Genomic DNA, 18,871 nt, shown 5'->3' on the forward strand with positions numbered 1-18,871 from the left:
TCTTCAACAAATATAGACTAGCCATATGTATATGTGCAATTATATAAAATGGCACAAACGTGCCCCACTTTATTGCGGAAGAATCCATGGATTAAAAATTACGATGAATTCCTGTATTTTATAGCCTAAATCCCTTCCATAGTTTGCTAGTATAGTAGCTAGGCATCTTATGACCAACTTCTTGGCTATCGCCATCCCATGTGGCCTCCACTAACAATCTGCTCTAGTCACGTCTCTACTCGCAGTTGATACCAACAACACGACCAGTTCCTTAGACTTATCCATCTTGGAGATATGGTTGATCATACTTACTGCCTTTAAACACTAGACGCTCTTCTCTTAGATCACGTCTTCAGAAATCTTCTGTCATAAGGGTGCAGATATATATCTAGGGCTCACTGAGTTAACATGAATGAAGAGACAAACTTTCAGGCCACCCTTCTACAAGCTAGGTTCCCCGTGAGCTGCTACGGAACTGAACAGTGAGTACATCCAGACTCCTGCAACACCCATTATTAGATCGGAATAAGCTTGATAATTGCTACGAGCTAGTTAGTTGTCTGTTGAGTAGCTTACACCATACCGGTCAAGTTATAGCTATTGACTATGAAGCTCCTTATAATGACACCCTGAATACTCAACTTATCCTTACAACTACTTAGAAACGACGGACCCAGCGCTAAAGGTAATAATTATGTAAAATATTTGTCGACCGGGAACCTTACCAGAACTATGATAACATTAAACACATCTCACCCGAGAAGCGCGTGGTATATACTGATATTGCTTAAGCTATACAATCAGATCCGACAGAACTTATACCAAATAGCCGCTCATTTCGAGGCATTTCGGTTACATATAATCGAAAATACTCATTCCATTAGAATGTCCATGTCAATATGGACGGACTTTAAATTGAATATTAGTTAGGTAGCCCGAGGTAGAGCTGTACATGTTTAAAGATGTTTAAAGTCGAGAGTAAACATAATCGGCAAACTAGATTAGGTACTAATATAAATGTGAAACCAAATAGAGAGGATAGAATGGAAATGGATATGAGTGTGGTATATGAAACTAGCAAAACCAGCAGGGAAACAATGAACCTCATATATTGTGCTGGTGATGCTTATCTCATCTATTGCCCGGATGGTCTAGTGGTACGTTTCTCTCAACTCCACCAATCACCAATTTCCCCGCTAACATTTCATAGGTATGATTCTCCGTTTGGGTTCACATCTCAAATTCGGAGAGGCCGCGTGTTCGAATCGCGCTTCGGGCCCTCATCTTTTTTCTTTTTTTTGTTTTTGCTTTTGCTTCCAATTTATATTATTTTAAATATTTTCAGAATGAATTGATTGAGTTCGGAAAAAGCGGCATAGTGCAATTCCACTAAAAGAATACTAGTAAAAATTTTGTAACTAGTAGAATACGTCTCCAACAGCCAGATTTACATCTGCTCATTACCTTTCAATTAAGCTCTTTAAAATTTCCAGGGCTCATTTTACACTTTTCTATGCTTACTCTATTTTATCTCTTGAGTTATAATACTGAGAGTCAGAATGTCAAAGGATTCTACAAGACGGCAAGTGTGGGGCCAATTGCAGCTCCCATCACACCGCTGCCTCTTGACTGACCCCTTTTGGGTTTACCCTCAAAGCAGCTGCATATTGCAAGTCCAATAATTCGACTTTATTCATGTGGGTAGCTACACGGCCAATCAGTTACTCCGAAAGGTGGTTCGCGATGGGTTAGGTTAAGGCAAGGGGATAAAGGGGCTTCGGGAGGTGATGTTGTGCTAGCTCTATTGAACCAGTTCTACGACTCTGTACTCCGTACGGAGGAGACAGAACTCTTGTTCCGTGCGTTTAGCCGAAACTCTCCTCACTATCTACAACATACTCCGATTGATATTGCGCTGCTGGTCTCTCTGTTATTCTCTGTCGATGCTCAGTTGTCATGGCATCCCGCCACTTCCAGCACTGGTATTATCAATGGGGCGAAGGCATGCAGTATATGCTTCAGAATGAAGAATGTGGTGGCATGTTCAAAGCATATCTAGAAGGGACAATGTGGTGGTGTTCCAATGAGGGTTGCTACGTAGGCAGCGTAGTTGACTGCCTTTTGGAAAATACCAGGGAGTCTTGGAAGGCAAATAGTATGTATCTCATAGATGAAGAACTTTTGGTACATGGTTTCAAAAACACCTCAAACTAATCATGATCTTGTTCTCTAGTGGCATCAGCCTCATTGATTTTAGGCCTCTTGCCTACCTTACTAGCTGTAGGAGGACGACCTAACACCATCGAGGTTGGCCTTTTATCACTGCGCCGGCCATTCCTGGCTTTTATGCTGGGAGTTGGGACCCCTGGTATTACTTCTATAGCAGCCTCCGATCACAAAAGTGCCATCCGAATGCTACAGAAGGAGCCAGACAGCCTCGACACGCCTAAGCTGTCGAGACTTTCGGCTATTGCTATTGTTGCACTTGAATACATCTTGGCCTGCATTGCTATAGGCAATGCCATATACACAAGCTGGCAGCTTGGCGTTTCTTCAGTCTGCAGCATGGCATATGACAATACCTGGCTTCCACTTCTATGGACCTGTTCTGCTCCGTTTATCTATGCGTGTGGTGCATTTGCGATCATGCTCCGTATAGACTTTAATATTCCTCAACAGGCCACTGAACAGAAAGCAGGGATGCTCAAAAGGTTGTTTAGACGTGAGATGCAGCTCTGTAGCCAACAGGCCCATGCCAGCGTAACCTTCCGGCAGGAATCTTACAGCTTCATCTTTTTGTCTTTACTTACCTCTTTGCTTGCTATAGTTCATCTTGCATTTGGCACTGTCCTCCTTTCGAGTAGTCTGTTCGTTGGGACTGGAGATGCTTTTGTCATTACTGCTAGATACTTTGCTTCTGCGGCAGTTTGTCGAGTTATTCTAATGTTTGAAATGAATGGCATGAGACAAACTGTTGACCTTCGGTACGAACACACTCGAAATGGATTTTTGACACAATAATTGACTCTAAAACGATAGTAATTACTAGGCGCATGCTACTGTTCTTCGGTTCATGCTGGCAATGCGTTGGGGGGCTACCTAAATGGGGATATCAAAGATCCAGGCACAATAACTCACGCGGAGGTTGTGTGGCTGTAGACGGAGATAGGGGCTTATGGCATGGAATCCAGCAAATCAAAGGCCTAATATTTCACGAGAGATTGTTTCTCCTTAGATAGCAATGTTAACCAATCAACTACAATCTCGTACCCTCGGGGAATCTCCCCCCTTTAACCCCACACGATCGGCTCCCCGCATCTCCACAAATGCCGGCAAATTATCCTCCACGTTTCGCATCACAGCAGTCATGCAGGCAAATAAACAGAAACGACGATGGGAGAAGGAGGATACATTGCCACGAAAACGTGCGCGTCAAAGCTGCGAGGCCTGTAAGGCCCGGAAAACAAAGGTAAGAACCCACAAATAACAGGGAAAGAAAAGCTAACCGTTTAGTGTGTCGGTGTCGAGAATGGCGACTGCGAGTATTGCAAGTCCCTTAATGTACCCTGTGAATTCAACCTCAAAAATCGAAAACGACCGTTCTATAGGGTATCCGAGGAAACCTATGATTGTTTGGTCAAGCTGCTACGGCGGTTCGTTTCGGAGGAGGAGCTGCCGGAGCTCACAGTCCAGACAATAAGTGGTTACTTAGAACAAATGGGTAGCGACCCTCCTTCACACATCTCGCCTGATCGTCGCGCCAGGGATGCTGAGCCCAGCAACGCTGTCTCAGCTCCGAACACTCAAGATGATCCGCAAGACCACGACCCACAAGAACTGGCAGTGCCTAATGATAATTCACTCTTTCAAGAAGAACTGGGATGTATGACTTTGGATTCAATGGGAAAATATCGTAAGTTCGCTGTTAAATCGTGGACTAGTAGACCCCAACACTTATTGAATTACAGGATACGTTGGCGCAAATTCCTCACTTCGATGGTATCACGCTGCACGCATGGTCAGTGAGCGGCCCATCCTTCCAGATCCAAGCGTCGTTATCCCATTGAAAACCGGCTTGCTTCCACCAACTACGCCCGAAAACGTAGCTAATCAACACCGAGTCGAGCATTACCTGCCGTGTCATCGCCTATCTATGGAGTACACCACACGATTTTTTGCACAAGCTCATTCGATGCATTGTTTCTATTCAGTAGAACAATTTTACACAATGCTCGACCACACTTTGGAAAATCGAGGGAAAACCTCGAGTGCTTCTTGGCTATGCTCGCTTTACTCTATTTTTGCGATCGGATCAATACGGCCGAATGCTATAGCAACGCCCGACAAAGCCCTACCCGAGGATATCCAATCCCCAGCCGGGTATCTTGCACTGGCGAAGGAATTGGTCCCCCGCGTGGCGGAAGATGCCGATATCGAGAGCGTGAGAGCGTTCGCATTGCTAGTTCGTACTTTAACCGAACATCCCTGGTGTAATAGAAAACTAATGGACTCTAGAGCCTAGCGATGCATTCAAACTGTTATAGTCTTGAGGCATATCTGTACCTTGGTACAGCAGCGCGCATAGGATTCTCGCTTGGTTTGCACCGCGATATATTCCCAAAGACCCTATCAACCGTCGAGCGAGAGCGACATCGGCGGGTATGGTGGACAGTATATGTCCTGGACCACGAGATGGCAAATCGATATGGCTATCCGTGTGCCATTTCCGATGATCTGGGATTTATGACGACAGGTCCCGCCTCGGAACAAATTTTGGATCCATCTCCTAACATGCCTCAAGGCTTCCAGGCACTCTCGGTCAGCCTTGTACAGCTCCAGAAAAAGATCAACATGGAGTGTTTCTTTCAACCAGTCAATGGCGGTAGACTACCTATCAACCTAGTTACACAGAGTCTGGTCACACTGAAGAAGTGGTTGGACAAGGTACCTCATCATCTGCGCTGGGACTGCACTGCACCCCCGCAACATTCGCGATCAATCGCAGTTCTCCACTTGCGGTACTGGTCACTAGTGATATCAATTTCACGTCCTTTCTTGTTACTCTCTGTAACAAAAGCTGGGGAAATTGACTCCCTCGTCAGGCTCAGGTGTTATGATAAACTTAGCAACGCCTGCATTGAAGCAGCAGAGATGTCAGTCCGCATCTTGCATCGTATGCAAAATATGAACATATTGTCCAGCTTGACATTGAACGACTGCCATTGCGCAGGGGAAGCGATGTGCATTCTCCTGCTGGCGCTTCGGAAAGCTCAGAGTGCTAAGCACCAAGATATGCTACGGACCTGCCTTGGTACCTTGGCTAGCATGGAAAAAGTCGGCTGGTGCGAGAGGATTGTGCTTGATATTCAGGCACGTGTGTATGAGAGTGGATTGCTGGACTTGGAGGCCCCAACGGGGATTCAGGACCAAGGTCTGCTCTCAGATGGACCAGGGAGCTCAGAATACGCTGAGTTGTAAGTTTCACCGATTCCATCATTGCTAAATGAGTCCATTCTAACTGAAATAAAGTGACTTTGATGTTTCCCAATGGGATTTATTCCAGCCACAAGGGTTAGATTCCTTTGCCCAGTTGATGAACACGTTTCCGGATGCCACTTTCGCAGCTGGCATGGAGCAATTATTCTGACTCAAGATGTATATTCCGATAGACTGGTTATGCATAAAGATGTTGATCTCATAAAGATGTTGATCTGAAGACTAGGATATTAATGTTGTTCCACTACTTGAAATAGTCTGTTGATAAATTATTAAAGCTTCAAGATCCTATCAAAATCCAAATACCTACCCATGATAGCTATCTTCTCAAAGCCTTTGTTTAATAACATTTGGCACAGCTTCCCTCTCCTGCCATGGCAAAGGTGCACTGGCCGGCTTGACTGGTCCCAAAACTGATGATCTCCGCTTCTTCCACTCCTCAATCTCACGAGTCTCAACAAAATTCCCATGCAATCCCAGCCGCAACTTGAATGGCAAATGAAGTACAGCAATTGGTCCCTGTGCAATATTTTGCGCATCAAAAATGCAAACATCATTCCGCAACACATCCAAATGATTCAGCAGCGCCACAATATACCCATCTCCCTCCCGCGTGCTACCATCCCGCGGGATAAACGCCGGCTCCTGGAATGTCGCCCGCGGCCCAGCCCAGAAAGTATCCCTAACAGAACCATCCCAGGTGAAATGACCGATGGTATTGAACAGCCCCCCAGCGGGCGACCCGCATCGCTCCGCATCATAGGGCTTTGAGCCGTCGATGTTCGCTTGCCAGTAATGGTTGTATTTCATTGTCAGGAAGCGTTCATCAATGCGAGAGAACTCCCCAGAAAGCGTCTCAACTTCCTGCTCTGGCTCAACCCACGAGTGAGACGGGAGCTGTGGATTGAAGACCCAGCGAGTCGTCTTGTTCTGGAGTTTGTTGCGCTGGTTGACTGTTCCGGAAGGTGTGTCTGCCGGGGGAAAAAAGAAGAACACATTTCCGTCGGCGATGGTCAGGTCGAAGACTACCTTTCCGTCGCCTGTCTCGTAACAACTGACAGTGTGACCCTGGAAAGCTATTTACGAGTCAGTACGATCCAATAATAGTTCAACGAGTCACACACCATTCTTCGATCTGTACCAACGAATATCCTCCGGCTTCCCTCCTCGTCGGGGTACGAGACCATACCATTGATCCTCATTCGCATCCCATGCCCAGTGATTCTCGCCTTTTGCTAGACTGTCCTTATTACACTTCAACGGTGTCATTGGGAGAACCACCCAGTTCTTACTGACTCCACAGTCATGGATAATGCCACAAAATGGAGCCTCATACCAGCATTCCTCCGTCTTGATTCCATCAGCATTGATTGTATACACGACAATATCGCGGGATCCATCATTTCCATTTCCGCCCGCCTATAATAGCCATAAGTCAATTCTCAGCACAACAAATGATCGGACAGACATACCTCATATCCATAACAAACCATCTCACCAGTACTAGGATCCCACTTCGGGTGCGCAGTAAAAGTCGGACTCAAAACCTGCCCCTCGAAATCATATCGCCCAATCGTCTCGAGCGTCTCCGGATCCATCGCATAAGGCGGACCATCCTCCTTAGTCGCCAGCAACATCCCCCTCCAGAAAAATATATTCGTATTAGCCGCTGTGCGGATCACACCGCGCACCGCTTCATTATCCGTATACGGATTACGGTATTTTCCGAACAAAGCCTTGCCATGCTTCGATTCATGCTCATATCGATCTGTGTGGACATATCGTTGCTTGAAGCTCGCTCCGCCATTGTGTATACGGATTGCCGTCACGTTCCCATCACCATTGAAGTGAATGTCCGAGTCGTACACAGGTGGGAAGCGGTGATCTGGCTGCACACGAAAGAAGGTCCCGTCGATGTCGCTAGGAATTACTCCGGTGACTTCGAGGTTTTCGACATCAGCTTCTAGGCGCGAGGGAGAATTGAATCCGGTGAAGGTTTCTGTTGAGGGGAATTTGTTTTGCTTGCTGGTTTTGACTCCATTCACGTAATTGGGTGTGGATGAGAGTGACTCTGCCAGCTCGAAGATATGGGCCATTGTAGGTTTTTGGAAACTTGGATTGAATTTGTTTCAAGAATAAGTGATACAGGGGTTTTTACTATTTCTACTATTATAGATGGCCTCCAAGACGTCGCATGATTTCCCCATCGGATCGAGTATACGATATGCTAGGATCGACATCGCTTCGGATACATCATTCCGACTGAGCTTCCCCGCAAAAACACATGCACATCCCTAACCCGCATAAGTCTCTAGCCTCATTTCAATATGCGGGGATATCAATATCGAAACATCCATTCGTCTAGACGCCGGTTTGAAAGCCCCGACAAAGCCGTCTTTCCGGAAACCCCTCGGCATCATGATTATGAGCTCGAAGGAGCTTCATTATCACCACCGGTGACACCATTCCGTGATAATTGGGATGAATTGACTACGATCTACAATCTTGAACGTAGCAAGTTCACTATCCCATAAATATAAATCGGTCGGAGTATCCCCGAAAGAAACCCACCTAAAATTTCAACACATTCCATACCATAAACATCGTCATGGGCTCCATAGCTCCTTCAAGTGAATACGTCGTTGCCGACAGATATATCGGCGAAGCCAAACCAATCAAGATCATCGTCATCGGTGCAGGCATCTCTGGTATCGCATTCGCATACAAGATCAAAGCACTTGAAAATGTCGACTTCGTGATCTATGAAAAGAACGCTGATGTTGGTGGTACTTGGTTGGAATCGCGGTATCCTGGGTGCTCATGTGATATCCCTGCACATTCATATAGTTATCCCTGGGTGAATAATCCGAACTGGTCCCAAGTGTGAGTGCTATTTTCTCATTGGAGTTTCGGGTGTTCGTCGCTGACTATCGAATAGATATGCGGGTGCTGAGGAAATTTGGGATTTCTATCGTGGACAGGCGAAGGAATATGGCGTATACGAAAAAGCAAAGTTCGAGCACCAGGTTGTTGGAGCGGAGTGGAGAGATGACGAAGGTAAATGGAGGGTGGAAGTGAAAAATCTCAAAACGGGTGAGGTTGTTGTTGACTCTGCGGAGGTCTTGATTAACTGCGGTGGAGCGCTGAAGTATGATTGTTCCCCCCTGGGTATCTCTTTGCCTCTAACATTCAACAAGTAACTGGAAATGGCCTGATATTCCGGGCCTCCACTCCTTCGAGGGAAAGCTCGTACACACTGCTCGCTGGCCTCAAGATCTGGATGTGACTGGAAAGCGCGTGGCAGTTGTCGGTGCAGGGTCTTCAGCAATCCAGGTCATCCCTGCTATTCAACCGCGTAAGTGAAATTCCGCATATGCGCATGGAGGTGCTAATATTGGGCTTAGTTGTGAAGTCACTTACTTCGTTTATCCGTTCGCCGACATGGATCGCACCGCAATTCTTGGGACAACTTGCAAAGGATGGACGAGGAACGAGATACACAGAAGAACAACAGGAAGAATTCCGTCGAAATCCGGATAAACTACTACAGTACCGTCGAGAGATTGACCATGCTCTCAACTCACGGTTCCCTAATTTCTACAAAGACTCTAACGAGCAGAAAATGGCGAGGACACTTGTTGAGAGTGGTATGAGGGAGAAACTCGCTGCGATGGATCCCAAACTTCGGGAATCACTCATTCCAGACTTTGACGTTGGCTGTCGACGGTAAGTCCTGTGCCAGCACACTGGAAGTTGTCTGTTGCTAATGTTTCCTAATTAGTGTTACACCCGGTGAAGGATACCTCGAAGCTCTCCAAGCAGACAACGTTCAAGTTGTGCGAAGCCCCATCCAATCTATCAACAAAGATGGCTTCGTGATGGCCGACGGCACCACACATTCTGTCGATATTATCGTTGCAGCAACAGGATACGACACGTCATATGTCCCACCATTCCCACTCATTGGCCGCAACGGGGTAAATTTACAAGAAAGATGGACGAAGACCGGCGCAGATGCCTACCTCACATGCGCCGTCCCCGATATGCCAAATTACTTCAGTACGTCACATTAAACCACAGAAGATGCAAATCTAACTATGACTAGTGGTTGTCGGCCCAAATTCACCCATCTCAAATGGATCCCTGATGCCCGCCATCGAAACACAACTCGAATTCGCACTGAGTTTCGCAAAGAAAATCCAGTGCCAGGGTATCAAGTCAGTGGTAGTGAGCGCCAAAGCGACTGCCGATTTTATCGAGCACAAAGACGCAGTTATGCAGAACCTGACTTTCTCTGGAAGCTGCAACAGCTGGTATGGTCCCTTTGTTATGGAACTTCGACGGTTGCTAATCTCGTCGTAGGTATAAGGGTGGTACTTCTAATGGGAAGATCATCGGTGTATGGCCCGGATCACTTAACCACTTTATGGAGTGTCTTAAGGAACCCCGGTTGCAGGACTTTGAGTTCACTTACCACACTGCTAACAGATTTGCATTTGCTGGGAAGGGGCTTTCGCTTCTTGAGAAGCAGAATGGTCAGTTGGGATGGTATATCAGAGCGAAACTAGCTTAATCGTAGGGTTGTAAACTCGAATTTCACCTGCCTATCGATATTTTGAGTTAATATAAGGGTATGTCATTTCACAATAGTCTCTACAATTACCTAAGAAAGCGAGTATCGATAATTACAGTAGCTATCATTGATTAACACTTGCATTGTGTAGGCTTTAATAACCCAAAATATAACCCAAAATGCACATTTCTTGCCGCAATTTAATTTACTTTAGGATATAGTTGATATCTCTGAGGCATTATCTTTGAATTTGCCCTAAACTCGCTTATTTGGCCCGGAGTAACTTGAAATGTCGCGGCACTAGCGGCATTGGGTCAAGAAGCGGCAGAAACTGTGGGGTAGGTCGAGGGTGATAAATTTGATGGACGATCCTGGAACGAGGGGATGAAACACCCATGTCTGGGGAATATCCAGGGCTAAGGAATAACAGGATGAGGATATTTCTATAGATTTTGTCTCACGAAGTTGATTAACTACAGAATGTGCTCAATTGCTATATACTATAGAAAAATAGAACCTAGGAACGAAATCAAGTGCGAGCAACCTCAATATGCTCAATCTGCCCTTCCTTTGCTTCCTCATGATCCAAGTCTTTAGCCGCTTCCATATTTGCCCGTTCCACGTTCTCGCAGACATAACTCTGGAACTTTCGGGCTGGGACATTTTTATCGAACATTTCCTCGATCTCTTCAAGAGATCTCCCCCGGATTTCAGGGACGAAGAAATAGATAAAAACCATTCCGAGCACACTGGAGGCAAACCAGATAAATCCTTTTAATACTGTTAGCTTCTGTTCATCAAACCCGCTGTAATTACAAGCTTACCATAATTGCCACCCCAGTTGAGCTCCGCGGGGTTAATGAAGTAAGGCGCCGTGAATGCAGTCAACCACGCAAACACAAAGCCAATACCGGTAGACATTCCAGTTGTACAGGCTCGAAGGTTCTGCGCGGGAATTTCGCCCGAGACCATGTACACCAGACTGACGACGCCGAAGTTGAAACCGAAATGGTAGAATGTGTTGAAGAAAATAATGCCACTGGCGCGAGCAGACTGGCTCGCGGGAACTTGGAATAGGATTCCGAGAATTAGCATAGACGTACAGCACATGCCGACGCCGAGTAGTAGCATGGTCCTTCTTCCAAGTATGGCGATGAATGGGTATGAGATGAGTTGTCCGAAGTATCCTACCCACTGCCCTACTATACCCCACTTAAAGGGGTCTTCAACACCATTCTGTGACGATTAAGTCAGCGGGGATATTATCGTAGTGTCAAGATGAGTACTTACTGCTTTCATGAAATAGGTCGTAAATGCCATCACGAACATACCACCGACTGCCGGATTCATCAGGCCAGCTCCGATACTGATCATGGTACGACGGAGATGGCGCTTGTTAAACTGTTCAAAGAACGCTGCCTTTGAATCGCTGCTCAATTCAAGCTCAACATTGATCCTCATTTCCTCAAATTCCTTGAGAACTTCGAACCGATCGCAGGCGTCTGCACGGATCCAAGTGAGGGACTTTAGTGCCTCGTCGGATTTTCCATGCAATAGAAGCCAGCGCTAATGACATCTCTTGTTAGTTTGTCTCATACTTTGTCTCATAGTTTGGTGTAGGGCGGTATGAACTTACAGGTGATTCCGGAAGGAAGAATAGACCCACGAGCATGACAACAGGCAGGAAATAGAGAGTATAGAGTGGAATCTGATAAGAAAGTCGGTTCATCATTGTCGATGTCTCATTGATAATGACCTAGGAAATTTCAGAATCAGCAACGTGAAACGGATTAATCCTTGGATTATATACTCACCGCACCTATTCCACTGCCCAAAGTCACCCAACCAGACACCATAGCATAGGCAACACCTCGCAAATGTGCAGGGGACATCTCGGCAACATACATGAATGTGAAATTCATGATCAGTCCGTTGGCGAGACCAGTAACCAACCGGCCAAAGTAAAGCACGCCCAAGCTGGTTGTCACAACCTGAACAGTGACTCCTACGATCAAGACAACCATTCCGAGCATCACGCAGTGACGACGCCCAAGATAGCGGCTAAACACGCCGGCCAGTAATGATGAAATGAAGGAGCCGAGAAGCAAGAATGACGAAATGATTTGCTGAGGACCGGCCTATTGTATTATATTAGTCCTGATGGGAGAATGGAGGCACGGGCAAGAACATGCCGCGATGTTCCAGCCGCTGGGCACAGCGGGATCCCTATAGCCAAAAACTTGCAAAAAGCCAGTCATGGCTTGGAAGCCGTTGATTTCACCATGGTCGAAGCCATACTAGAAAATTGTCAATATTTTATTCCTATAATGCTTCAGGGGTGCCTTTTCTGTCTAACCTCGAGCATAGAAAAGCCAACAAACAAGGATACAAATAGGAACCTCTTGTGAGCTAGGATGGGGAATTTGCTCTTCGCATCTCCCCGTGAACCATCTGGGGATGTCGACCGCTCCATGGTCGAACTGGATAAAGAGAAAAGAGAAATTGTTCACAGGAGCAGTGACAGTTTTATGTCACATTCAGCGGGTCTCCGATGAAAGCAGGGGTGGGTTATATAGTGATATATTTTACAGCCAATAATATCTGCCTGGGTAGGAATTATTTGCGCACAGATCAATTTCCCCAGGTTTGACTTAATTACCCCAGACTGAAGACCCACGACTCCACAAAGGATCGGAGTTGTAAAAGCGAAGATTTTCATTTCTGCCAAGGACAAGCGAGGATTGTGGCTTGACCGGTGATATTAATCCGATTAAGGGAACTTCTTCGTTGCTATCATTTTGCGGGGGAAGTCGGCTCCATCACCTATCACCTTGACAACCAGCGGGACAAACCCCGGACATTACAGCTCTCAAATTGACCCGAGACCATAAAGGGAAAATAGCTATGGATATCGGCATTTCATCGGCATTCAGGACCCGCTGATGCGGGGAGCTGGAAATCTCCAAATAAAAAGATAAACTCGACCATTTCTGGTTTCTATCTTCAAATCACAATGGCTTCATACACCTTCAAACCAGTTACTGTTAGCCATAACCCCGCCGACAATGAGGCTGCCACGGTGATCCGGAAGCGCTGGTACGACAAGGCCGAGCGTGCGCAAGCAATTGAGTACCTGCCACCAGGCCTGACAACTCACACCTGGGCAATTGTCCTCAATAAGCTGAAGGATGTCCTGGGAACGGAAAAGGTGGTTGTTGGCAAGGAATTGCACATCGAATACATGGATCCATTTTCCATGAATGCCGATGAGCAGGAAAAGCGCGGCAGTGCTTGCGCGCTGCGACCTACAACTGTGGAAGAGATTCAGAAAATTGTGGCGATTGCAAATGAATACAAGATTCCTCTGTGGACGGTTTCACGGGGCAAGAATCTTGGTTATGGTGGTCCTCAAGCACGCGTGAAGGTGAGTTTGGGTTCTTCTACAGTTTCTTCCATCCAACTGACCTCCCGTTTTTCTGCAGGGCTCCATCATTGTCGATCTACAAAACATGAACAAGGTCCTTGAAGTCAACGAGAAGTTCTCCTACTATACTGTGGAGCCCGGTGTGAGCTTCTTCGAGCTCTTCCAGGAGATCCAGGCACAAAAGAAGCACATCTGGTGTTCAGCTCCCGCTTTGGGCTGGGGAAGTGTGGTTGGAAATGCGCTTGATCGGGTAAGTCTTGCAATCGGAGTGAAAGAAAAGATTTGTAGCTAACACTGCACAGGGCTGGGGATACACTACCCACGGCGATCACTCGAACCAAATTTGCGGTATTGAGGTAGTTCTTCCTGACGGCACATTGGTTCGAACAGGCATGGGCGCTCTGGACAGCTCCGTCTGCGGGCCACTATTCCGTGGTGGATATGGTCCAACCTACGACTCGATGTTCAGTCAGTCCAACTTCGGCATTGTCACCAAAATGTCAATCTGGGCATGCCCTGCTCCCGAGGGATTCATGCGAGTTGTGCTCTCAGTCCCCGAGGAACGTGATCTAGCACCAATGGTGGATATTCTCCGCGAGTTGCTCCTGCGGGAAAAGATTCAAAACCACCCTGTTATCGGTAACGTGATTCGCGAAATCAATAAACGTGGTCTGCGCAAGGACTTCTGGAATGAGGATACTTCGATTCCATACCACCGAATCAAGGAGATCCAACAGGATCTCGGTTTGGGATTCTGGGACGCCACCTTTGCCTTATACGGGCCTAAGGAAGTGATGGATTATAATCTCAAGCAGATCCAAGAGGCACTTAAGCCAATCAAGGGTCACACGTTGAAAGCAACTCCTCACTATCCCAAGCCTGGTCAGAAATATGTCAATGCCCTCGATATCCCTTACGACCTGCAAACCGGAAATCCCGGCCTGCGGCCTATCAAGTCGATTGAATACCGTGGACTTGACGGGTAAGAATGACCTCTAGCATTGACCCAATACGCAAAGGCCAATAAATCTAACAATAGTTACAGTGGACACATATCCTTCTCGCCCGTCCTACCCTCAGACGGAAAGGCAGCTCTCGACTTCTACTACACAGCACAGAAGCTCTGCCAAAAGCACGGCTATGATTTCGTTGCCGGTCTGCACATGCATTTACGCCACATGACACATATCAACATGATTCACTTCGACCGCAACTCGCAAAAGGACAAGGACACCGCCAATGCCCTGTTCGTCGATTTGGTTCATGCGGCACGGGAAGCAGGTTATGGAGAGTATCGTGCACACATTGAACATATGGATTTGGTTGCCGACCAATACGATTTTGGTGGTGGTGCTTTGATGCGCTTGAATGAGCGAATCAAGGATACTTTAGATCCTAATGGTATTCTTAGCCCCGGGAAACAGGGTATCTGGCCCAAGCATTACCGGAATAAGGGGAAGTCGCAGTTGTAAATATTTTTGATACCTCTGGTTGCAATTGGTGTCTGGGATAGTCTTAAGGTCACTCCCATTTTCTCTTTTTCCTGTCTTCTTGTTCCTTGAGTGATTACCTCAAACCAACGCACATCTTTCTACCTATCTTCCATCCAAATTCACACGATAATACAAATCAAAATGAGGTCAACTCATGATAGGACCAGGGCTGTAGAGTTTTTACCGGTACAAACACGGAGCGACATAGACGCAGCGTTTATACAGCCCCCTAGAAGCCAATTCCACCAAATGCTTGACTGCCTCTCATGTCCGTATCCCTGAAAGATCTTGCCCACGCCACTCCTGAATGGCTCCGAATTAACTGCGGTGTACTCCATATGCATCGTTTCATTTTGGCTGCGGCCACATCCAGGGGCATGGGTAGTATAGCCACGCCTTGGCAATGGGAAGCAAAGCACCTAAGATTGCGCCGAATGAAAAGCACGATTTCTACAGCCTCTATGGCTTAGAACAAAAAAAAGGGCCACTGGCTAGTTGACAAGTCAAAGAGTAGAAGGAGAGAGGAAGAGGAGCAGAGGGAAAAAAAAAGGGAAGACTCTACGGCTGTTCCTTGGAATGTATATAATGACATAGTCTCTTCATAGTTCTACACAATATCATGTGCTTTTCTTCGTGATCTCATCTAGTCTGTGTATTTATAGGGGTGATCTTTGTTGATTCTTGAAATATGCCTGATTTGATTGTACACTATGAATCACTAGCATATACTAGTAATAGTTATGTAGTATGTGAAGTATAGTTGGCCAAGCGTCCAAGGTCTGCTCCATGTGTCCAAATTAGGCTTAGTTTCATAAATGCGCCTGAATTGCCTTTACGACCAGTAGCCTAAGGACTCTGCTAATCTTTTGAACTCGTATACCCAGCTACAAGCAGCTCATCGCTAGGGCCGTAAAATCCGAAGCCCCCGCAGATCGGCCACTTCCCCGCAATTCGCCATTTGCCCTTCCGCCATCGGGTGCTTGGAGCCGATGCTCACGCGCCACCATCTTTCCGGGGAAATACTAGCTGAACTTGACTAGATAGAAACTATGTGTTGTTACCGGAGGCTTTCAACGTCCGAGGCAAACGGAACCATGCATGAATGATGCTAGTGTGGACACATCCATGCTCATCATCCTACGTCCATTATATATCAATGCGACACCTACGAGTTTGAATACTGAAACAGCCTTCACGATTGCCAGGAAGGTCCCACAATGCAGAGTACGCGGTCGAGCGACCCAGCTGGGTTCTTCGGAAATCTAGTCATCCCAGCCTTGCCCACTAAACTGGCAGATTGGGATTCGAATACAAATCTCTTGGGTATCGCCCTCATCGCCGGTATCACATCACACGTGGTGTATTTCCTTCATGGAGAGCATCACAGAGGCTGCTATCAGCTTGTCAAAACATATTTTGCTCTTGAAATTATTATCACTGCTCTTCTGATCCGAAAGAATGGCCATGATCTCACAACATCTGCAATCCAGGCAGCCATCGTGACCGCCGGATACCTGCTAGGTCTCTTTGGTGCTATGGGTCTCTATCGAGGATTTTTCCATCCCCTTCGTCGGATTCCAGGGCCTTTCCTGGCTCGATTCTCCAATTTATACCACTCATCTTTGCTGGGGAATTCAGATAACTACCGCGTCCTCTACAATATGCATAAAGAACATGGCCCGGTTGTACGCACTGGTAAGCTCATACTGATAACTCTCCTTGGTACTCAACTAATAGTCATTCAGGACCTTCCAATTTGAGCTTAAACGCCCCAGAGGCAGTTCAGCTTTTATACGGACCAGACTCGCAGTGCAGCAAGACTGCATGGTATGAAGTTTCACGACCACTACAGAATCTGCATACCGTACGCGACAAAAAGGTGCATGAAACCCGCCGAAAAGTCTGGGCTCGTGCATTCTCACCCAAATCTCTGGTCGAATACGACTCACGTATCGCCGAGTACTCAGAGCTGCTATGTCGCCAACTTTCAAATCTCAATGGGAAGCCGTTCGACGCGACGCGTTGGTTCAAGTACTATGCGTGGGACGTGATGGGCGAGCTCGGCTTCGGCAAGGGATTTGAGATGCTGGAAAATGCAAAGAACCGCCACATACCAGATTTACTCGAGGAGGGGATGGCCCACATCGGACAACTACAAGTCGTGCCGTGGCTGATTATTCTACTACACAAACTCCCCTTTGCTGCTAAAGGTCCCAAGCAGTTTGCAATGTTCTTCACCGAGAAGGCGATGAGTCGTGTCAAGGAGCCTCCTGCCAAGCCCGACGTACTTAGATACCTGGTCGACCACTACAACAACAGTCCTAAGGCGGATTCTGACTTCCAGTGGCTCCGTGGTGATACGAGGCTCTTTGTCGTCGGCGGAAGTGACACCACTGCATCCACTTTGACGCACATCATGTACTACCTTGCTAAGTACCCCGAGCAACTCGCGAAACTTCGCGCCGAGGTCGAGCCACTTCTTGTAGGCCGGACTACTCTAGATCCTAAGGATGTCGGCGAGGCTAAGCATTTGAATGGTATCATTCACGAAGTCCTCCGGTTACATCCTCCTATCCCGTCTGGCTTCCCGAGACTCACCCCCGAAGAGGGTATTGTGGTCGACGGTACCTATATCCCCGGAGGAACCACCGTGACGGTACCACTCTGGGTGATGGGACGTTGTAAGTGATGTTCTGACTTAGGTTTTACGGTTTGGGTACTGATATCTATTTTAGCTGAGGGGGTCTACGAGTCACCGCTCGAGTTCATCCCCGAGCGCTGGTATTCTCGTCCAGAGATGATTAAACATAAGAATACATTTGCGGCCTTTGGTCTAGGTATGTTTGCCTACACCCCTTTCCCAATGTTGACATATTTAATTCTTTTGAAAATAGGTCCTTATGGATGCATCGGTCGGGCATTAGCACTTATGGAAATGCGGAATGTAATCTGCCATATTCTATCTCGCTTCGAGAGTATTGAAATGGCTCCGGGTGAGGATGGCTCTGCGCTGATGAACCTGACCAAGGATCACTTCACGGCAGGTATCAGTGAATTCCAAATGGTCTTCAAAGCTAAATAGTCTTATGTTGTTCTTATTGCTTGTATTTTCTATGTGGCAATTTTGAGTTCAGCGTATAATGATACCGACAATATGATAGTCCACTATTCAATGCTTCTTCTGAGATTAACACCCTGAAAGTCAGGCATGAAATACCTATTGAAAACCCATTTTCCAAATCCCGCACCCTTATTCTATCTCTAATTTATACCATCGACAGCTTACTGGAGTCATACCAGAGCATCGTAGCTAGCGCTCACGCTGTGAACCCAAGGAACTACAACCATGCATGTAAATGACCATACCCGCATCCACCCGGAAACACTGATTAAATCAAAATGGTGACTTGGCCTACATCTTCGCTGGGCCGGTGTTATCATACAGTCATCACCATTACTACTACTAACACTGGATTCGATCGTCCCTCCCATATATGACACATATGACCATAGGGTGTGGAAAACAGGACGTCCTGTTCTTCTTACGCTTAGGGTGATAGGGGCTAACTCACTCTAAACCTATATCTGTCTAAAGAAAGTAATATATATTAGGTTCTGATGAAAAGACACGAGACGACACGGCAAGAAACGATAGGACTAGGAAGGGAAAGAACAACAAGTAACATGTCATTTGATTCATCTTCATTCCCATAGGCTAATTTTTGCGGTTGATGGCGTGGCAGGAGGCTGGACCTGATACTCTTCTTCTAGCTGACTTTGGCGAAGCATATATACTTATTGTATTTTGGCAGGTCCTCCATAACTTGTCTCGGTGGCTTTTGCGCTGTGAAGGAGGTGGAATTTTGTAGGTAAATTGCAGCGCGA

General features: G+C 46.7%; 6 protein-coding genes across 6 annotated transcripts; 4 read left to right on the forward strand and 2 right to left on the reverse strand.

Moving 5' to 3' along the window:
* Nucleotides 1–3,367: 3,367 nt before the first annotated feature.
* On the forward strand, nucleotides 3,368–5,647 carry PGRI_085280 (Zn(II)2Cys6 transcription factor; the record flags this gene model as incomplete). Its single annotated transcript, XM_040796242.1, has 7 exons — nucleotides 3,368–3,469; nucleotides 3,514–3,913; nucleotides 3,969–4,462; nucleotides 4,516–5,018; nucleotides 5,127–5,173; nucleotides 5,231–5,474; nucleotides 5,530–5,647. The coding sequence occupies 7 exons, from the start codon at nucleotides 3,368–3,370 to the stop codon at nucleotides 5,645–5,647; spliced, it is 1,908 nt and encodes a 635-aa protein (XP_040650780.1).
* A 176-nt stretch (nucleotides 5,648–5,823) lies between these two features.
* PGRI_085290 (carotenoid oxygenase family protein) lies at nucleotides 5,824–7,592 on the reverse strand (the record flags this gene model as incomplete). Its single annotated transcript, XM_040796243.1, has 4 exons — nucleotides 5,824–6,572; nucleotides 6,621–6,731; nucleotides 6,789–6,915; nucleotides 6,969–7,592. 4 exons carry the CDS (start codon nucleotides 7,590–7,592, stop codon nucleotides 5,824–5,826), a joined length of 1,611 nt encoding a protein of 536 aa, XP_040650781.1.
* A 512-nt stretch (nucleotides 7,593–8,104) lies between these two features.
* Nucleotides 8,105–10,069, forward strand: PGRI_085300 (flavin-containing monooxygenase; the record flags this gene model as incomplete). Its single annotated transcript, XM_040796244.1, has 7 exons — nucleotides 8,105–8,379; nucleotides 8,435–8,644; nucleotides 8,694–8,851; nucleotides 8,901–9,222; nucleotides 9,278–9,555; nucleotides 9,602–9,809; nucleotides 9,859–10,069. 7 exons carry the CDS (start codon nucleotides 8,105–8,107, stop codon nucleotides 10,067–10,069), a joined length of 1,662 nt encoding a protein of 553 aa, XP_040650782.1.
* Nucleotides 10,070–10,598: 529 nt separating this feature from the next.
* Nucleotides 10,599–12,102, reverse strand: PGRI_085310 (Major facilitator superfamily domain, general substrate transporter; the record flags this gene model as incomplete). The annotated part of the gene is made up of 5 exons (XM_040796245.1): nucleotides 10,599–10,840; nucleotides 10,894–11,305; nucleotides 11,360–11,635; nucleotides 11,706–11,825; nucleotides 11,884–12,102. 5 exons carry the CDS (start codon nucleotides 12,100–12,102, stop codon nucleotides 10,599–10,601), a joined length of 1,269 nt encoding a protein of 422 aa, XP_040650783.1.
* Nucleotides 12,103–13,082: 980 nt separating this feature from the next.
* PGRI_085320 (FAD-binding oxidoreductase) lies at nucleotides 13,083–14,965 on the forward strand (the record flags this gene model as incomplete). The annotated part of the gene is made up of 4 exons (XM_040796246.1): nucleotides 13,083–13,493; nucleotides 13,552–13,743; nucleotides 13,796–14,475; nucleotides 14,539–14,965. 4 exons carry the CDS (start codon nucleotides 13,083–13,085, stop codon nucleotides 14,963–14,965), a joined length of 1,710 nt encoding a protein of 569 aa, XP_040650784.1.
* A 1,238-nt stretch (nucleotides 14,966–16,203) lies between these two features.
* On the forward strand, nucleotides 16,204–18,068 carry PGRI_085330 (cytochrome P450; the record flags this gene model as incomplete). Its single annotated transcript, XM_040796247.1, has 4 exons — nucleotides 16,204–16,681; nucleotides 16,732–17,667; nucleotides 17,722–17,823; nucleotides 17,881–18,068. The coding sequence occupies 4 exons, from the start codon at nucleotides 16,204–16,206 to the stop codon at nucleotides 18,066–18,068; spliced, it is 1,704 nt and encodes a 567-aa protein (XP_040650785.1).
* Nucleotides 18,069–18,871: the final 803 nt, after the last annotated feature.

The sequence above is a fragment of the Penicillium griseofulvum genome, assembly GCF_001561935.1.
Source record: "Penicillium griseofulvum strain PG3 chromosome Unknown contig_10, whole genome shotgun sequence".
NCBI lineage: Eukaryota > Fungi > Ascomycota > Eurotiomycetes > Eurotiales > Aspergillaceae > Penicillium > Penicillium griseofulvum.